We start from the raw sequence: 14,715 nt of genomic DNA on the forward strand, positions 1-14,715 counted from the left end.
CCTACTTTTGGGCTTTGCTAAATAGGTTAATAAAGCTGCCTGTAAATGAGAGTGACACTGAAAAAGAATTGAATAGTTTAGAACAGGAAAGACAGCAAGGTCTAATTGTTATAATGGTAAGGAAATTAGGTGTCTGTAAAATTTGCTTATAAATAGCACAAGCAACAAACAATAAGGATTAGTATGACATGTAAAGAAACATTCACTGAACATGTAGTAAACAGATTCAGGAGGCATAATAATGCTTAGGGGTTAAAGACTAATAGTAAATTAGGAAACATTATTACACTTGATTGAGGCCATGTGTCACAGGTATTAGGGTGCAGGTGTTTATGGTATTATGAGTGGTAATTGCAAAAAAATTTGTATAGGACAGACTACTAGGTCCTTAAAAAATCATTTTAGGGGCCAACCACATGACAGCAATAAAGGCTGCATAAAAAAGCATCTTTTACAAAGCAGCCATATGTTCAGTGAAATTTAAGGTTATCTTAAAATTCTGCACAACACACCTAAAAGGCTATTGTTAGATACACTTGAGAACTTGGAATTTTCAACACAAATACTAAATGAACAAATAGATTTCACCAAGAACTGGTTTTGAGTCTATTTATGGAACACTTATAGATACATTTCTACCATCAACCTAGGGTCTTGGTAGTTGGTAATGCAATAAAGTTTGCCACTACACAATATTCTTTTTGTGATGAATGCTACACTATTCTATGTTACCCCCAAGGCTGTGCACCTATGTGTCACTTCCCCCTCCCCCACCCCCCATGTTTTTCTTTTTACATTAGATGAGTAAAAGCCTAATTGTTTACTGCACATGCACATATTGGTCATTGGCCAATAAAATATTCATAAGTTATTGCCTAGTTCTTGACAATAGATAGTAAAAACTGAAAACTCCCAACAACAGCATTACTGTGGCTGTTCTATAATGTTTTCACATTATTTTAATGAAAAATAGTCATTTTATAGAACATTTGTAGTCACAGAATTACAAAAAGTTTAAAAATATTTTTAAAGATATCAAGATAATCCTATTTAACAATTCACCTCCCTCTCCCCTCCCTCCTCAATCCACCTTTCTCCCTCCTCTTCGCTATTTTAATTTCTTCATGGCATTTTACAGTTCTTGTTATTTACAGAAAAAGAATTTCATTGTAATAGAACCATATAAGATCATACATACATTGTTTTAAATATGCTAATTCTGAACCTGTTCTCCTTCCCCCTTATAATTTTAATTTTTTTTCTAATTTATAGTTTGCACAATTACAGCTTATCCTTTATTATATAGTTATGTTATTTCTGTAAGTGTTTCCTAGGAAACAGTTGTAACATGTAATTGGCCAAATAGGAACAAGTTATGTAGGCCCTGTTTTTTATATGACTGTAATTCTGGGTAGTGTTCTGGTGAAACTGATGTTCGGGGGTTAAAGAGTTTTAATTAGATAAGGCAATCTGAATGGTTTCCATATACTATTACGGCACTGATATATGGTGTTTTAAGATTGTGCCTCCTCAAATTGTTTGAATTTCCAGTATAACGTTCAAGCATTTGCTCCTGTTTGTGGAAATGGCAATGCATAGGCTCCACCTGTTCTTCAAAAGTAAGTGCTGGATGTTTCGATTGATATTTCTATATTTTGTAAATATTATATAATGCTATTTATGAACTTTTATTGATGCTATTATTTTTATGTTGTAAGATGTCAAAACTTAGGTTTATTAACAGAAAATTCACCTCCTGTCACTAGTGTCACCCAACAGGCTCTTCTACAGCATTATTTTCAACCATTCCAAAAAACTGTTATGCATTGTTTTCTAAAAAAAACACTTTTTGTGAAACAATGAAAACTGATTGCCATGAATTCTTTACTGATGAAATTGTTTTATATAATGAAATGATGAAAGAGGGTAATTGTGAGCAAACAACTGCATTGTGTGCCATATATTTAGCATCACCAAGTGATGAAGTCCACCTAATTTCTGAGTTGTTTCTTAGTAACAGGTTAGACTTCGATCTTGGTTATGAATGTTGATAAAATATTGCATATCTATTGAACAATTTTGTGTCAAAATAAGGTAACTGGACAAGTAAAAAAATCGACTCACCAAATGGCAGCAGAATACACATATAAAAGATTATAAATAGGCAAGCTTTTTGATCCAGTGGCACCTTCTTCAGTAGAAGTGTTGAAGGGGATGGAAGAGGGTGAAGGATAAGAACTGGAGAGATCTAGGAAAAGGGGTAGATTTTGAGAAAGTCACCCAGAACTGGGATCAGAGCAGACTTACTGGACAGGATGAGAAGGAAAGACTGATTGTTGGAGCTGCACCAGATGAGATTTGAAAACCTGAGAGCTAGACAGGGTAATATGCAAGACAGAGATTACTGCTTAAACATTGTGCCTGAGTCAGTAAGAGTGAAAAGCTAAGCGCAATGCATGTAATAGAAAAGGGAGGGGGTTGGCAAAAAATAGACAGGTAAGAAAATGAAAGATGTAGAAAACCAAAACAGAGTGATGAATGGAGTAGTTACTGTGAAGAAACGCTGAGGCAGGAAAAATTAATGTAAATTATGGCCAGGTGGATGGCGAGAACTAAGGACATGTTGTAATGCTGGTTCCCACATACGGAGTTATGAGGTGTGTGGGGGAGAATCCAGATGGTGTGTGTGGTGAAACATGCACCAAGGTCATGATTGGTATGTTGTAGAGAATGCTCTGCCATGGGATACTGCATGTTGCCAGTGTACACCCTCTGCCTACACCATTCATCCTAATGATAATTTGAGGGTAGTGCTGCTGATGTAAAAAGCTGAACAGTGTTTACATAACAGTTGCTATAGGACATGTGTCATTTCATCATTTCATAGGTTGCTCTCCCTTTGATAGTATATGTTTTGCCAGTGACACGAATGGTATAGGTAGTCACAGGATGGTGCGTAGGGCAAGTCTTGCAGTGGGAACGGTCACAGGGATAGGAGCCGTAAGGTTGGGAGATAGGTGCAGGAGTGTAGGGTCTGACAGTATACAGTGGATTTCAGGGTATGATTTTAGGAAGTCATGGCCTTGTTGAAGTAACTGATTGATACATTCCAGACCACGATTATACTGAGTGACCAGTGATGTGCTCTAAAGTTGTTTTTTGGAGGGAAAAGCAGTACCAGGATTGGATGTGATTGCCCTGGAAATCTGCTTTTAAACTAGGCTGGTGGGGTAATTATGACCTGTGAAGGCTGATGTGAGAATGGTGGTGTATTGCTGTAAGGAGTCTGCATCTGAACAAATATGTTTGCCTTGCATGCCAAGGCTATATGAGAGGGAATGTTTGACATGGAACAGATGGCAACTGTCAAAATGTAAGTATGCTGTTTGTTAGTAGATATTATGTGGACAGTAGTGTGTAGCTGGCCTTCGATGAGGGTGAGATCAGCATCAAGGGAAGTGGCACAGGATTCAGAATATGATTACATGAAATTTAATTGGGTGAAGGTATTCAGAGATTCCAGGAATTTTAACAGGTCAGCCTCACCATGAGTCCATATGGTAAAGACATCATCAATATATATAAACCAAACCAGGATCTGAAGACTTATGGATCCCAGGAAAGCTCCCTCCAAGTGACTGGTGAAAAGATAGGCATGGGAAGGAGATATCCTGGTTCCTATGATTGTACCCCGATCTGTTTGTATGTCTGCCCCTCGAAGGTGAAGTAGTTGTTGATAAGCATAAAGATCAATAAGGGGAGTAGGAAGGTAGTCATAGGTTTGGAATCAGGTGAGCTCTGATTGAGGAAATATTCAGCAGCTTGTGGGGTTTTATGGCTATAGTGAGGGTCCACGCAGCAAAAATTCCAACTTATTACGATAATGCACTTTTATTGCGATTCATATATTTACAGAAACACAAGAAAAACAATGCACAATTTCACGACACGTGTATCACTCGTCAACACGCAGACGGGACTGTCCAAAGAAGCTCGAGTCCCCAAAAACCTTTTACTCTGCGCTTCGCCGGTGAAGTTACTGGCAGTCGACTGTCGCCACAGAGCCCCCCCCCCCCCCCCCAGGAGTGCAGAGCACTGGGGGACGGACGTGGGTGTCTTCCTGTGTAGTGGCATTGTGGGATGCTCACTGGTTGATAGCGTGTGCTAAGTGTCCATACTGTCTGTGCAGGGTGGACTAGCGCTCGTATAGTCCGCCATCCAGTGGGGGGGGGGGGGGGGGGGGGGGCGGACTGGTCGACCTGCGCACGTGAACTGGACGGGCACAGGAGATGTTGTTGAGCATCCCGTCGGCGCTGAACGTTGCGGTTATGGCAGCCGTATCCACCCCATTTCGGATAGGGACTGTGCGCAGGATGGTGATGTGTGACGTGGGTGTGGACCCACGTGAAGTGTCCCCTATGTGGAGGACGAAGATGGATCCCTCGTGGAGCTGCAAGGAAAGCTCGTCGCGTTGGCACTCAGAGGCATTGATTGCGATGCAAATTTCGTCGACAGTGGATGTAGGATGCACTAGGGGGGGGTGGGGGCGAAAAGTAACGTAGTTCAGGAGAAACATTGGAACAGTCTGTGGAGGTATTGGGTACCAACACTTGGGACAGTGTAATGTCACACGCAACATGAGGTTGAGCCTGAGGTTGTGGATTGTCACACGCAGTGCCTGTTTGGAACGAGGGTAGCATATCATCATATGCAACTGCTGAGTTGCCCTCGGGTGTAGGCTCGGTGCACATACAGTCATGGTGGGACGCAGGAGGGTGGGTGGTCTGTGTGGGATTGCGGTCGTCACCATCTGATGGAAGAACACTCGACTCGGGAGGGGTGTGTTACAGATTCTTCGATTGGCCAGGCTGGTTTCACGCGTTGGAGGGAAACTGTCTGCCGGCGACCACTGACGAGAATGTCCATAGTATTGTCCCTGCGAGACACTACTCGATGTGGGCCAGAGTAGGGTGGTTGTAATGCCGGTTTGACTGTGTCATCCCGTAACATAACGAACTCACAAGAGTCCAGTGCCGCATGCCTGAACACGCGAGGGCGGGTATGTGGCCGTGGAGGAGGCGTGCGATCGCGGCTATGTGTGTCCGGACCCGTTCAACTAGCATGGGCAGGTTGGACAGGTCGGTGATTGCTTTGTCGTTGACGAACTCTGCGGGGAGGACTAGGGTCTCACCATACAGGAGCTCTGCAAGTGAAACCTGGAGGTCTGTCTTGTAAGCCGTGCGTATTCCTAGCATAACCCAGGGAAGGGCATCGCACCACTCACCACCGTGGCACATGAGTGCCGCTTTCAGCATTCTGTGCCACCGCTCGACCAGTCCATTGCTCTGGGGGTGGTAAGCCGTAGTGTGGAATCTATCCACCCCACAGAGGACGCAGAGTTTGTTAAACAGCAGGGATTCAAACTGTCTTCCCTAGTCGGTGGTGATGGATGTAGGACAGCCAAATCGAGCTATCCAGGAGGATACAAATGCGCGTGCTACGGAATCTGCTGTGATGTCCTGCAGGGGGATTGCCTCCACACAATGTGTAACGCGAGCCGGCCGAAGTGGCCGTGCGGTTAAAGGCGCTGCAGTCTGGAACCGCAAGACCGCTACGGTCGCAGGTTCGAATCCTGCCTCGGGCATGGATGTTTGTGATGTCCTTAGGTTAGTTAGGTTTAACTAGTTCTAAGTTCTAGGGGACTAATGACCTCAGCAGTTGAGTCCCATAGTGCTCAGAGCCATTTGAACCAATGTGTAACGCGAGCAATGCCAGACAGGATATACCTGAAACCATCTGACACGGGTAATGGTCCTACGAGATCCACATGTACGTGACGGAAGCGGCCTTTCGTGATGTCGAATTTACCTGGACTGGGTTGTGTGTGCCTGCCAACTTTGCTGCGCTGGCACTGTAGACAAGCACGAGCCCAAGTACGACAATCCCTCTTCACACCTGGCCACACAAAGCGTTCTGTAACCAGGCGCATAGTAGCCTAAGCACCAGGATGTGCCAGGTTATGTAAAGTACTGAAAACTTGGCGACGCAGCGCAGGGGGAACAATAGGCCGAGCGGTGCCCGTGGATGTATCACACCACAGTGGCTTGGCCGAGCCCGGTAGGTTTCATGAAACGATCTGAAGGGAAGTATCTGGGTCCTGTCGGAGGTTGTGCAATTCTGTGTCACTGTCCTCTAAGTGGACCAATTCATCGAAATTAATGGGGGATGAAATTGCAGTGATACGTGATAGGTAGTCAGCCACCACATTTTCTGACCCTCGAATGTGACGGATGTCTGTTGTGTATTGGCAAATTAAGTCCATTTGCCGGAACCTACGTGGGGGAAGGTCAGTAGCAGGGTTACGGGTAGCCTCCGCGAGAGGGCGGTGGTCCATGAAGATTGTTATATTCCTTCCTTCGATGTATGTGCAGAAATATTTTACAGCTTCGTAAACTGCAAGCAATTCTCTGGCGAATGCTGACCATTTACGTTGAGCTGTAGATAATTTTTTGGAAAAAAAACGGAGTGGTTGAGTCGTGTCATTGACATGCTGTTGTAGGACTGCACTGATTGTGAAATCACTTGCATCCGCTGTAATCGAGATGCAGGCATCTGGCAAAGGATGGGCGAGAGTGACACCAAGTGCTAACGCTGATTTAAGATCTTCAAAAGCTCTCACCATGCTGTCAGACCACGGTACTCGGCGACTGCCTGAGGTTTGTTTTCCGGCCAATGCATCAGTCAAAGGGGCTTGAATTGCTGCCGCCATCGGCAGGTTACGGCGGTAGAAATTGACAGTTCCTAAAAACCGGCGTAATTCGCGAAATGACACTGGGAGGGGTAGCTCATGAATGCGGTCAACCCGCTCCTGCGGGGGGCATATACCATCCGAGGAGACTGTGTACCCCAGGAAAGTGACAGCAGTGCAGCGGAGTTGTGACTTGTCATTATTGATCTCGACTCCGTTACGTGTCAATAAGTCCTGTATCGGGGCCAGGTGGGGTTCATGTTCCCTGTCAGAGGGGGAGAAAATTAGTATGTCATCGGGGTATGTGTAGCAATATGTGCAGTTAAAAAGAAGTGAGTCTATAAAACGCTGCCAAGTTTGGGCCACGTTTTTGAGACCATAAGACATGTAACAAAATTCGTACAGGCCAAAAGGTGTGATTACTGCTGTCTTTGGGATGTCACTCTGTTCCATTGGTATCTGTAAATATGCCTTGCGGCAGTCCAAGACACTGAAGATGCGTGCTCCGCTAAGTACTTGCGCAAAGTCTTGTATGTGAGGTTTCGGGTAATTGTCTAATACCGTCCGCGTGTTGAGGCGACGATAGTCGCCGCACAGGCGCACAGTGCCGTCCTTTTTGGGAACTAAATGTATAGGGGAGGACCAGTTACTGTCCGATGGGCGAACAATGCCTGTCCTTAGAAGTTCCTCCACTGCGGCTTTAGCAAGGCGTAGTTTATGTGGTGGCAGTCGGCGCGCTTTATGGCGCACTGGAGGCCCATCTGTCGTGACAATTTTGTGTGTCGTGCCATTCATAATAGCGTTCAGCTTGGCTGGCGAACTCATTTGGGGGCCGTCGTGAACGGGAATCGATAGCACACAAGAGTCACTAATCTGATGTGCCAGGGAAGCAGTCTGCTTCGGTGTTGACAAAGTTCCACGAGGTGCATCTCCGGTGTCAGGTGGTGGCGACGTTGGCAGGCGTTGTACGAGGCGTCGTGCTCCGGTGAGGGCTTGCGTAGCCGATGATCTGGCACGGTTCCATTCGACATTGTGAGGACGGAGATCGTCGACTGCAGGGCGTTCAGGCTGGAGATGGGCGGTGGAAATCGTGAGGCTGTCTGCCGATGAAGAGCACTTGATGCGAGCTGTGCCCAGGTCGTCGGGTGGCCGAGGGGGAGGGGGGGCCGAAGAAGCGACTGAACATGCAATGTGCGTGGACGAGGCGTGGTGCAATAATGCGACTGACTGAAGATCTGGAGACAGTCCAAAGTGGAAAAGGAAGTCGATGCCTAATACTAGATCTTCGACATCAGCCACGTAGAAGGACCAAGTGAACTGTTTACCAGGTACGAGTTCAATAGGTAACTTGGCCAAACCCTCGACACAAAGTGTCGACTTATTTGCTGCTCGAAGGGACAGTTTGGTTGGTGTCGTGTCCTTTACAGAAAATGTGGGAGGTATGACACTAACGTCTGCTCCGGTATCGACGAGAAAATACCAGCGCGAACCTACATCCAAGATGTACAGACGTCCTCATGGGGTAAGGAATCTGACAGAATGCAATGTCTGTGGGCGCCCCTGCCTGTATCCGCGGACCGTGGCGTCTACTGCGGCCCGCGTGCGGCGTTTGGGAATGCGCAGGGCGGACGGCAGTTGCGAGCGGCGTCCCTGAAGGTGGTGTGAAACCAGCATATGCATGAATCGGCTATACTCGTTCCGCCAGCCGAAGCGTGAGGCGGGGGGAAGGCGGGGCGGGCAGCGCTAGCCCGGTTGGGGTGGGGAGCGGCTGTTGCCAACCCGCTGGCGGTTCCCGGTCTTGGGCGCTAGGTGGCTGCTGTTCCGTGAGCTGTCCGCGATACGCACGCGCCTGGCCTCTACCGCCCGATGGTGGAAGTATACACACAGGGTTACCAACCTCGGCGGTGTTCGACACTGTGCTGTGTCGAATAATGGCATGTGCCTGATCCGCCAGCCGTTGTTTATCCTCGAGTGACGCTGCGGTATGTGGAAGCAAATGTAACTGTAGTTCTTGCGGCAGCTTCGCCAACCACAATGCCCAGAGCGCTAAGTTCGGCAGGATCTCGGTACCGACTTGTGCATGCAAGCGTCGCCACAGCTGTGAGGGTGTTCTGTCGCCTAAAGTCTCGTCGTAAATTATGTTGAGAATAGTATCGGCCGGCGGACGAGAGAGGCATTCGATAAGTAATGCACGAGCAGAGGCATATTTGTTGCTCTTAGGAGGGTTCAGCAATAAGTCACTGATGAGATCAGGGTGGTCGTGCAGGTGGTTCACTAAACACACGAGACGGGTGCTGTCGTCCGCAATAACGTGTATGTCCAACATATTGTCCACCAAGGTAAACCACGTCACTGGGTTGTCCGGTTGTAATGGCGGCAGCTTCGGAAAACGGCCGGGGGCCAGTATTTGCGGGACTGTAGGAGGGGCACGAAACGCACAGGGATTCTGCACTGTGTTCACTGGTGCGAAATGTGCCCCAGTGGCAGGCGATGTGTTGCGTTGAACGTCCGTTAGCTGTGTAGGCGAGACGTGGTATCCAGTCCGTCTAGGCACGGAATCTGTGCGGCCACACGACAAGCACGGCGCGGCAGGCACAAGATCGCGATTGAGCACTGAGTGACGGGGCGGAACCACGGCAGGTGTGTCGCCCGAGGTGTGCGTGGGGCGGCAGAACGGGTAGGCGTATAAATGGTCCGGCGCGGTTGGCGCGAGTGTCCCTTCGACCGGCGCAAAGGGGGGCACGTTAAACGGCAGCCGTGCATGTGGACCCAGAAACTGGCCAGCCGCGTGGTCCATGCTGTGTGGTAGGAACTTGGGGTTTCCGGGGTCCTGTGCTGAAGGGGCATTCTGTTGAGCGTAGAATGCCATAGAAGGTGGCTGCAACGATGTGTACAGCGCCCGGTGTGGTATGCCGGCAGAGGTTACAGGCGTCCGGCCAGGCGAGGCAAACATGGGAGATACGAATATTCCCGGTGTATTAGTGGCACACGGGTTGGTGCCCCTATAGAAACAAATTCAGCAACTTTAAATCCAGCGACCTGGGAGGTGAGTTAGTAGGGCTACCACTGCCAATCCACCACCCAGTGTAACCATGGTCTAATAACTCCTGTGTTTCAATTGTGTGATGTTCATACACTGTTGAACAACCAGGGCAACATCCTCAGTAGAACCAGTAGTTTCTGTTCCAAAACCGTTTGGCATTTCCATCCAATGAATGTGCCATTGACAAAATATAGACCAATGAATTTGTTACTCATCACGCCACACCATATGTTAACTGACAAGGGACATTGATGGTCAGCTTTCCATAACCAGAGGGAACTGTCTACACTTCAGTAATGCATGTTATGCCCGGTAATGCTACCATGGTTTGTGAATGTAGACTCACTGGAAAATAGCACCTAGGCTGAGAATGTGGGTGTTGTTTGGATTTTGTCCTCATGCCCATTCACAAAACACTACCCAATTATTGAAACTGGTGGCATGAAGTTCCTGATACAGCGACATGGTGTGGATGATACTTTTGATGATGCAGTATTGTGAAAATGCTACCTACGAACATAAAGGAATTGTAATGTAATTGCTGGGTGCTTATCTGGGAGTTCACTGCCACTAGTACAGCTATTTCATTGCCTTCTCCTGTAACACATTTGCTTAACTTTCTTCAGCTGGTCTGCACACTGCCATCAGACATACGTCTGTCCACAGCCTTGCAAAAGAATGAGTGAGTGTGAGCTTTCTCTGGAAAGCACTTGTCATCTAGGGCAACAGCAGCCTCAACATTCCTCCTACATTCTTTGTAAATTAGGATCATTTCAATATTTTTTTCCATGTTGCAACACTCATCGTCCACCTGCACATCGGTTCTCCAGATGATATGTAGGTGTGCAGGCAATAAACACTGTGTAAGTATTTAATGTTTACAGCTGATATCTGTTCCATGTCTGCACAATACGTGAGGTCTGGTCTCAGTGTATTGCCTGTTTTGATGTGTCAAGTTCTGTACATAGACATAGTGGAACATTCAGTAGACCTCTCATCAAAATTTTGGAGGAATAGAATGTTGTCAATGGGGTTTCCAATTAGAAGGTATAAAACAATGGTCTGTCCTATTCTCGCAGCATGGAGACGGGGCCACACATGCCAGTGGATATTCAAGAGTTGTTGAATAGCAAGGCATAAATTGCAATTGTGTTCTCATTTCTATTTCTCCAATTACAGTGTCATCTGTGGAAAAATGAAAGAATTACTTCAGACAATACATATGTCGTTTCTACACAGAATTGTAATCTGCAATAAAAACAATGGTTCCCATTGAAGATTACAAAGTTGCCCCAGCCACCCACTCATGGGGTGAGGAGATAGGTTGAGTGTGGTATCATTGGATGTCACCCTCCAAGACACACAAATTGGAACTTTAACTTTTTTTTGATGCAATGCGTAGTTTTCGAGATAGTTCAATGACTTCTGTTAAAGTGAACACATTGTACATGTGATCGAGTTATCAATAGCTCAATGTGGCAAATCAACCATTTTGTCAGCAACATTGCAATTCTTATTTTTTATTATTATTGTACACAAACAATTTTATTACATCTCATAGTAACTTTGGTAACTGACATACTTTTCTCTTCGTGTTGTGGCTTCACTGCTCAAGGTACAAAGAATATTTTCTGTGCAAGTATGACTATTGTGTAGGTATATTCTCTGTGTTTTATTTCTTTTCTAATAATGTATGTTATACATGGAATTTTCTAAACTCAAAACATTTCAATGACACTGTTATTTATAACCTGAAAAATAAGATCAATACTACTATCTGCAAAGTGTACATAAACAGAGACATTTCTTATGCTTTCTAACCTTAAGCAGTTGCTAACATAAAGTAAATGATGCATTCTGATGCAGAATACAACTGTGCTGGTAAACAACTGGTCACTGCATATGGATAAAGAACACTGGGGTGATCCTGAAGTTTATCGACCAGAACGTTTCATTACTGAAACTGGACTACTTAGAGAGGATGACACATTCTTGCCTTTTGGTCTTGGTGAGTTACTGCTACTAGAAAGAGTTATGGTAAAATAAGTTGTGGCTCATATCTGAGAGTTTTAATTTGCCTTTCAGGTCGACGTCGGTGTTTGGGGGAGCAGTTTGCAAAACGTTTTTTATTCCAAATTTTTGCTGGAATCTTGCAAAAATTTCAACTTGTTCCTGCTGATGGTACTGACCTGAAGTCTACTGCTTTTGGGGGCTTTAATCTTGCACCAAAAACTTATGACATCATTTTCAAATCTCGATAACACTGCAAAAACAATACAAATGTACTTGTTTTCATTATTGTTGTAACAACTGAAATGTAATAGATGAATATATTTTAATGAACTTATTACAGAGCTAATAACTTTTAAATAAATTTTATTAAATTCTCATCTCCATACTGTCAAAGCATTAATTCCAAAAATTTTATTTAAATTTGTGAGAGGAAAGAAAATGGTGAAAAGTAGAGGTGAAGTTTATAAAAAATTGTTATATGTGAACAAGGAGAGGAGTGTTTTCATATTGACAGTTGTTGATATATAGACCATTAACAAACAATTAAATTCTAATTTAATTTCAATACTGTACTTCGCAGTTTGTTTATGTCTATCTCATTATTAACAACTGAATGATACAATAATCTGTTAGGGAAATAATCATGTAGTGAGGCCTGATCTATTCTCCACTGTGCTGTTCTTGTTTATCGCAAGTTAATAAACAATTTATATAGGTTAATAGAAAACAATAGTTAGTACACTTCATAAGCTGCAAATTGAAACATGTTTCTAGTGAACCACTTGACTGACTAATTTGCAAATACATATACAGAATCAAATTAAATGGCAACAGCAACTAAGACAATGGCTGTAGAGTACATGGCTAAAAGCTGTTGTTCTGGAACATGCAACATTAAGTAATCTGTAACAGAGGCAGTTATCCAGGGGGCAGCAGCTAAAATTGACTTAAGCAATATTTTTGTCTCATCAAACTGTAAAAAATTGTATTTAACTTACCATGTATGCTGGTTCTTACTCCAAATTTATTTCCCTGTTCTGCACTGCATGGAATTCTCTTATAGCAGCAGTGTATGATTCTGACCAGGAGTAGTGAAGTATCTTGCCTTTCTCACTGTTCTGCCTCATGGAACGAGCCACAGACTGAGCATGTTTAGCTGCTATAGCAACCATGATATCACCTGCTCAAATTTGTCTGTGGAGGGGGCAAGTTGTAAAGTAGATTGAAATTTTATTCCCAGCCACTTCCATTGTAGTGCTAACCCTGTGGACAGCCTGGTAGCTCTAAATCTGCCTGTATGGTTGAGCAGGAGGACCTCAGTCCTAATATCATACACTGGAACTTTTGTAGTCCTAAAAACCAGTGTTCAACAATCCAAACTCACATTCCAATTAATTCAGCAGAACTTTCAAAGTCTTATCAATAAGCACAATAAAGTTGGATACCTCTGCAGCAATTGATAACTCTGATGTTTTAGCTATAAGTGAAAACTGATACACAGATGAGCTAAATAGTGTATGTAAGCCACTCTCCATAATCTATTGCTTTGCCTTCAGTAGAAACGAGAAACATGGTTGTGGGGTAGCCATCCTTGCATGAGTGGTAGTAACTACGATGTAACAGATGTAAGTACTTTCAATGTTGGGGGTGTAATAGAATAATAACAAATGGGGAAAAGAGAATTTAATTATTATAGGCCTTAACAGACGTCCACCGGGTTGCCTAGATACTTTCTTTGATGTTCTTAGTGACCTGCTTGTACATAGACAGTAAACACTGCCATAAAAATGGTTGGGTTAACATCACACTAACTGTAGATGTGAACATTGATTTGTTGTCCAATGACTCTAGATCTAAAAAACTAATACTAATACTAGCTCAATTCAAATTAATGTTTCTGATATTTTACATACAATGAATTAATGCTGAAGCTTGCCATTTCTTGCCACCATGCTGTACAGGTACTGAAAGAAGGTGAAAAAGTTCCTGTCAACTGCAAAAAGAAACAATATGTGACAAAAAGAACTACACCTAATGGCAAATAAAATGTTGCTGAATGTTACCTTTGGAGTCCACTAGTCTCACAACAGTAGAGCACTGCAACTTGTCTAAAACTTCTGTTGCTTCATCCACAATTACAGGCATGAAATGAAGGTCAATCCAAAGTTGAATGAATATCTTCAAAAATTCTTCACATATACATTCAATCAGTTCATTTTGTACAGTTTTTGAAAATCCATGGAAATAGCCCATTTTCCTCTAGTTTGCTCTCAGATCTTCATTTCTGTTTAGCTAGAACAATAATTTTCCTTCTGTAGAGTTAACATGTATCTACTTATGCTGCTCCTACCACGAACTCTGCAGTGCACATGTTCTGAACTTGTCTTTCTGCAGATGGTGTAAAGAAAGTGTCGAATGATTTTTCTTCAAAGCTTTGTGTCATTCAGTTACATATCTCCTTGAAAACAAAAACTCCTACAAGGAAACAATGATGACCTCACTCAACAGCGTTACATCAGTGCCTGTAGAAGGTACAAGGTTAGGCTTCATCCACATTAACTGCACAAGGGACAAGAAATGTAAGGGAAGGTAGAGAGTCAGCGCCATACTGCTGGCCTCCCATGCCATGGAAGAACACAGAAACAGTGCTACGACAGCATGCATCACCTCTTCTGTTCCTAACAGTGACATCATGTTATATGTCAACGAAACACTTTCAGGTGGCCTGGCATGCATCTGACATCCTCACTATATGCTTCACACCTCTGGTTACTTTAGGTTATCACTACGACTTTGCACTTTCTTTCAGGAGTGCTAGTTCTGCAAGGTTCGCAGGAGAGCTTCTGTAAAGTTTGGAAGGTAGGAGACGAGATACTGGCAGAAGTAAAGCTGTGAGACCGGGCATGAGTCG

The 14,715-nt window shown here is 44.3% G+C and overlaps 1 protein-coding gene across 1 annotated transcript in view; it reads left to right on the forward strand.

Annotated features, from left to right (window-relative positions):
- LOC124613986 (methyl farnesoate epoxidase-like) overlaps positions 1 to 12,097 on the forward strand; it is a 326,569-nt gene extending 314,472 nt beyond the window's left edge. Inside the window, exons 8-9 of the mRNA XM_047142773.1 lie at positions 11,658 to 11,799; positions 11,877 to 12,097. Of these exons, the coding sequence (XP_046998729.1) occupies positions 11,658 to 11,799; positions 11,877 to 12,052 (318 nt within the window). The 3' untranslated portion in view covers positions 12,053 to 12,097. The remainder of the gene's footprint in view (positions 1 to 11,657; positions 11,800 to 11,876) is intronic.
- Positions 12,098 to 14,715: the final 2,618 nt, after the last annotated feature.

This window comes from Schistocerca americana, chromosome 4, assembly GCF_021461395.2.
Source record: "Schistocerca americana isolate TAMUIC-IGC-003095 chromosome 4, iqSchAmer2.1, whole genome shotgun sequence".
In the NCBI taxonomy this organism is placed as follows: domain Eukaryota; kingdom Metazoa; phylum Arthropoda; class Insecta; order Orthoptera; family Acrididae; genus Schistocerca; species Schistocerca americana.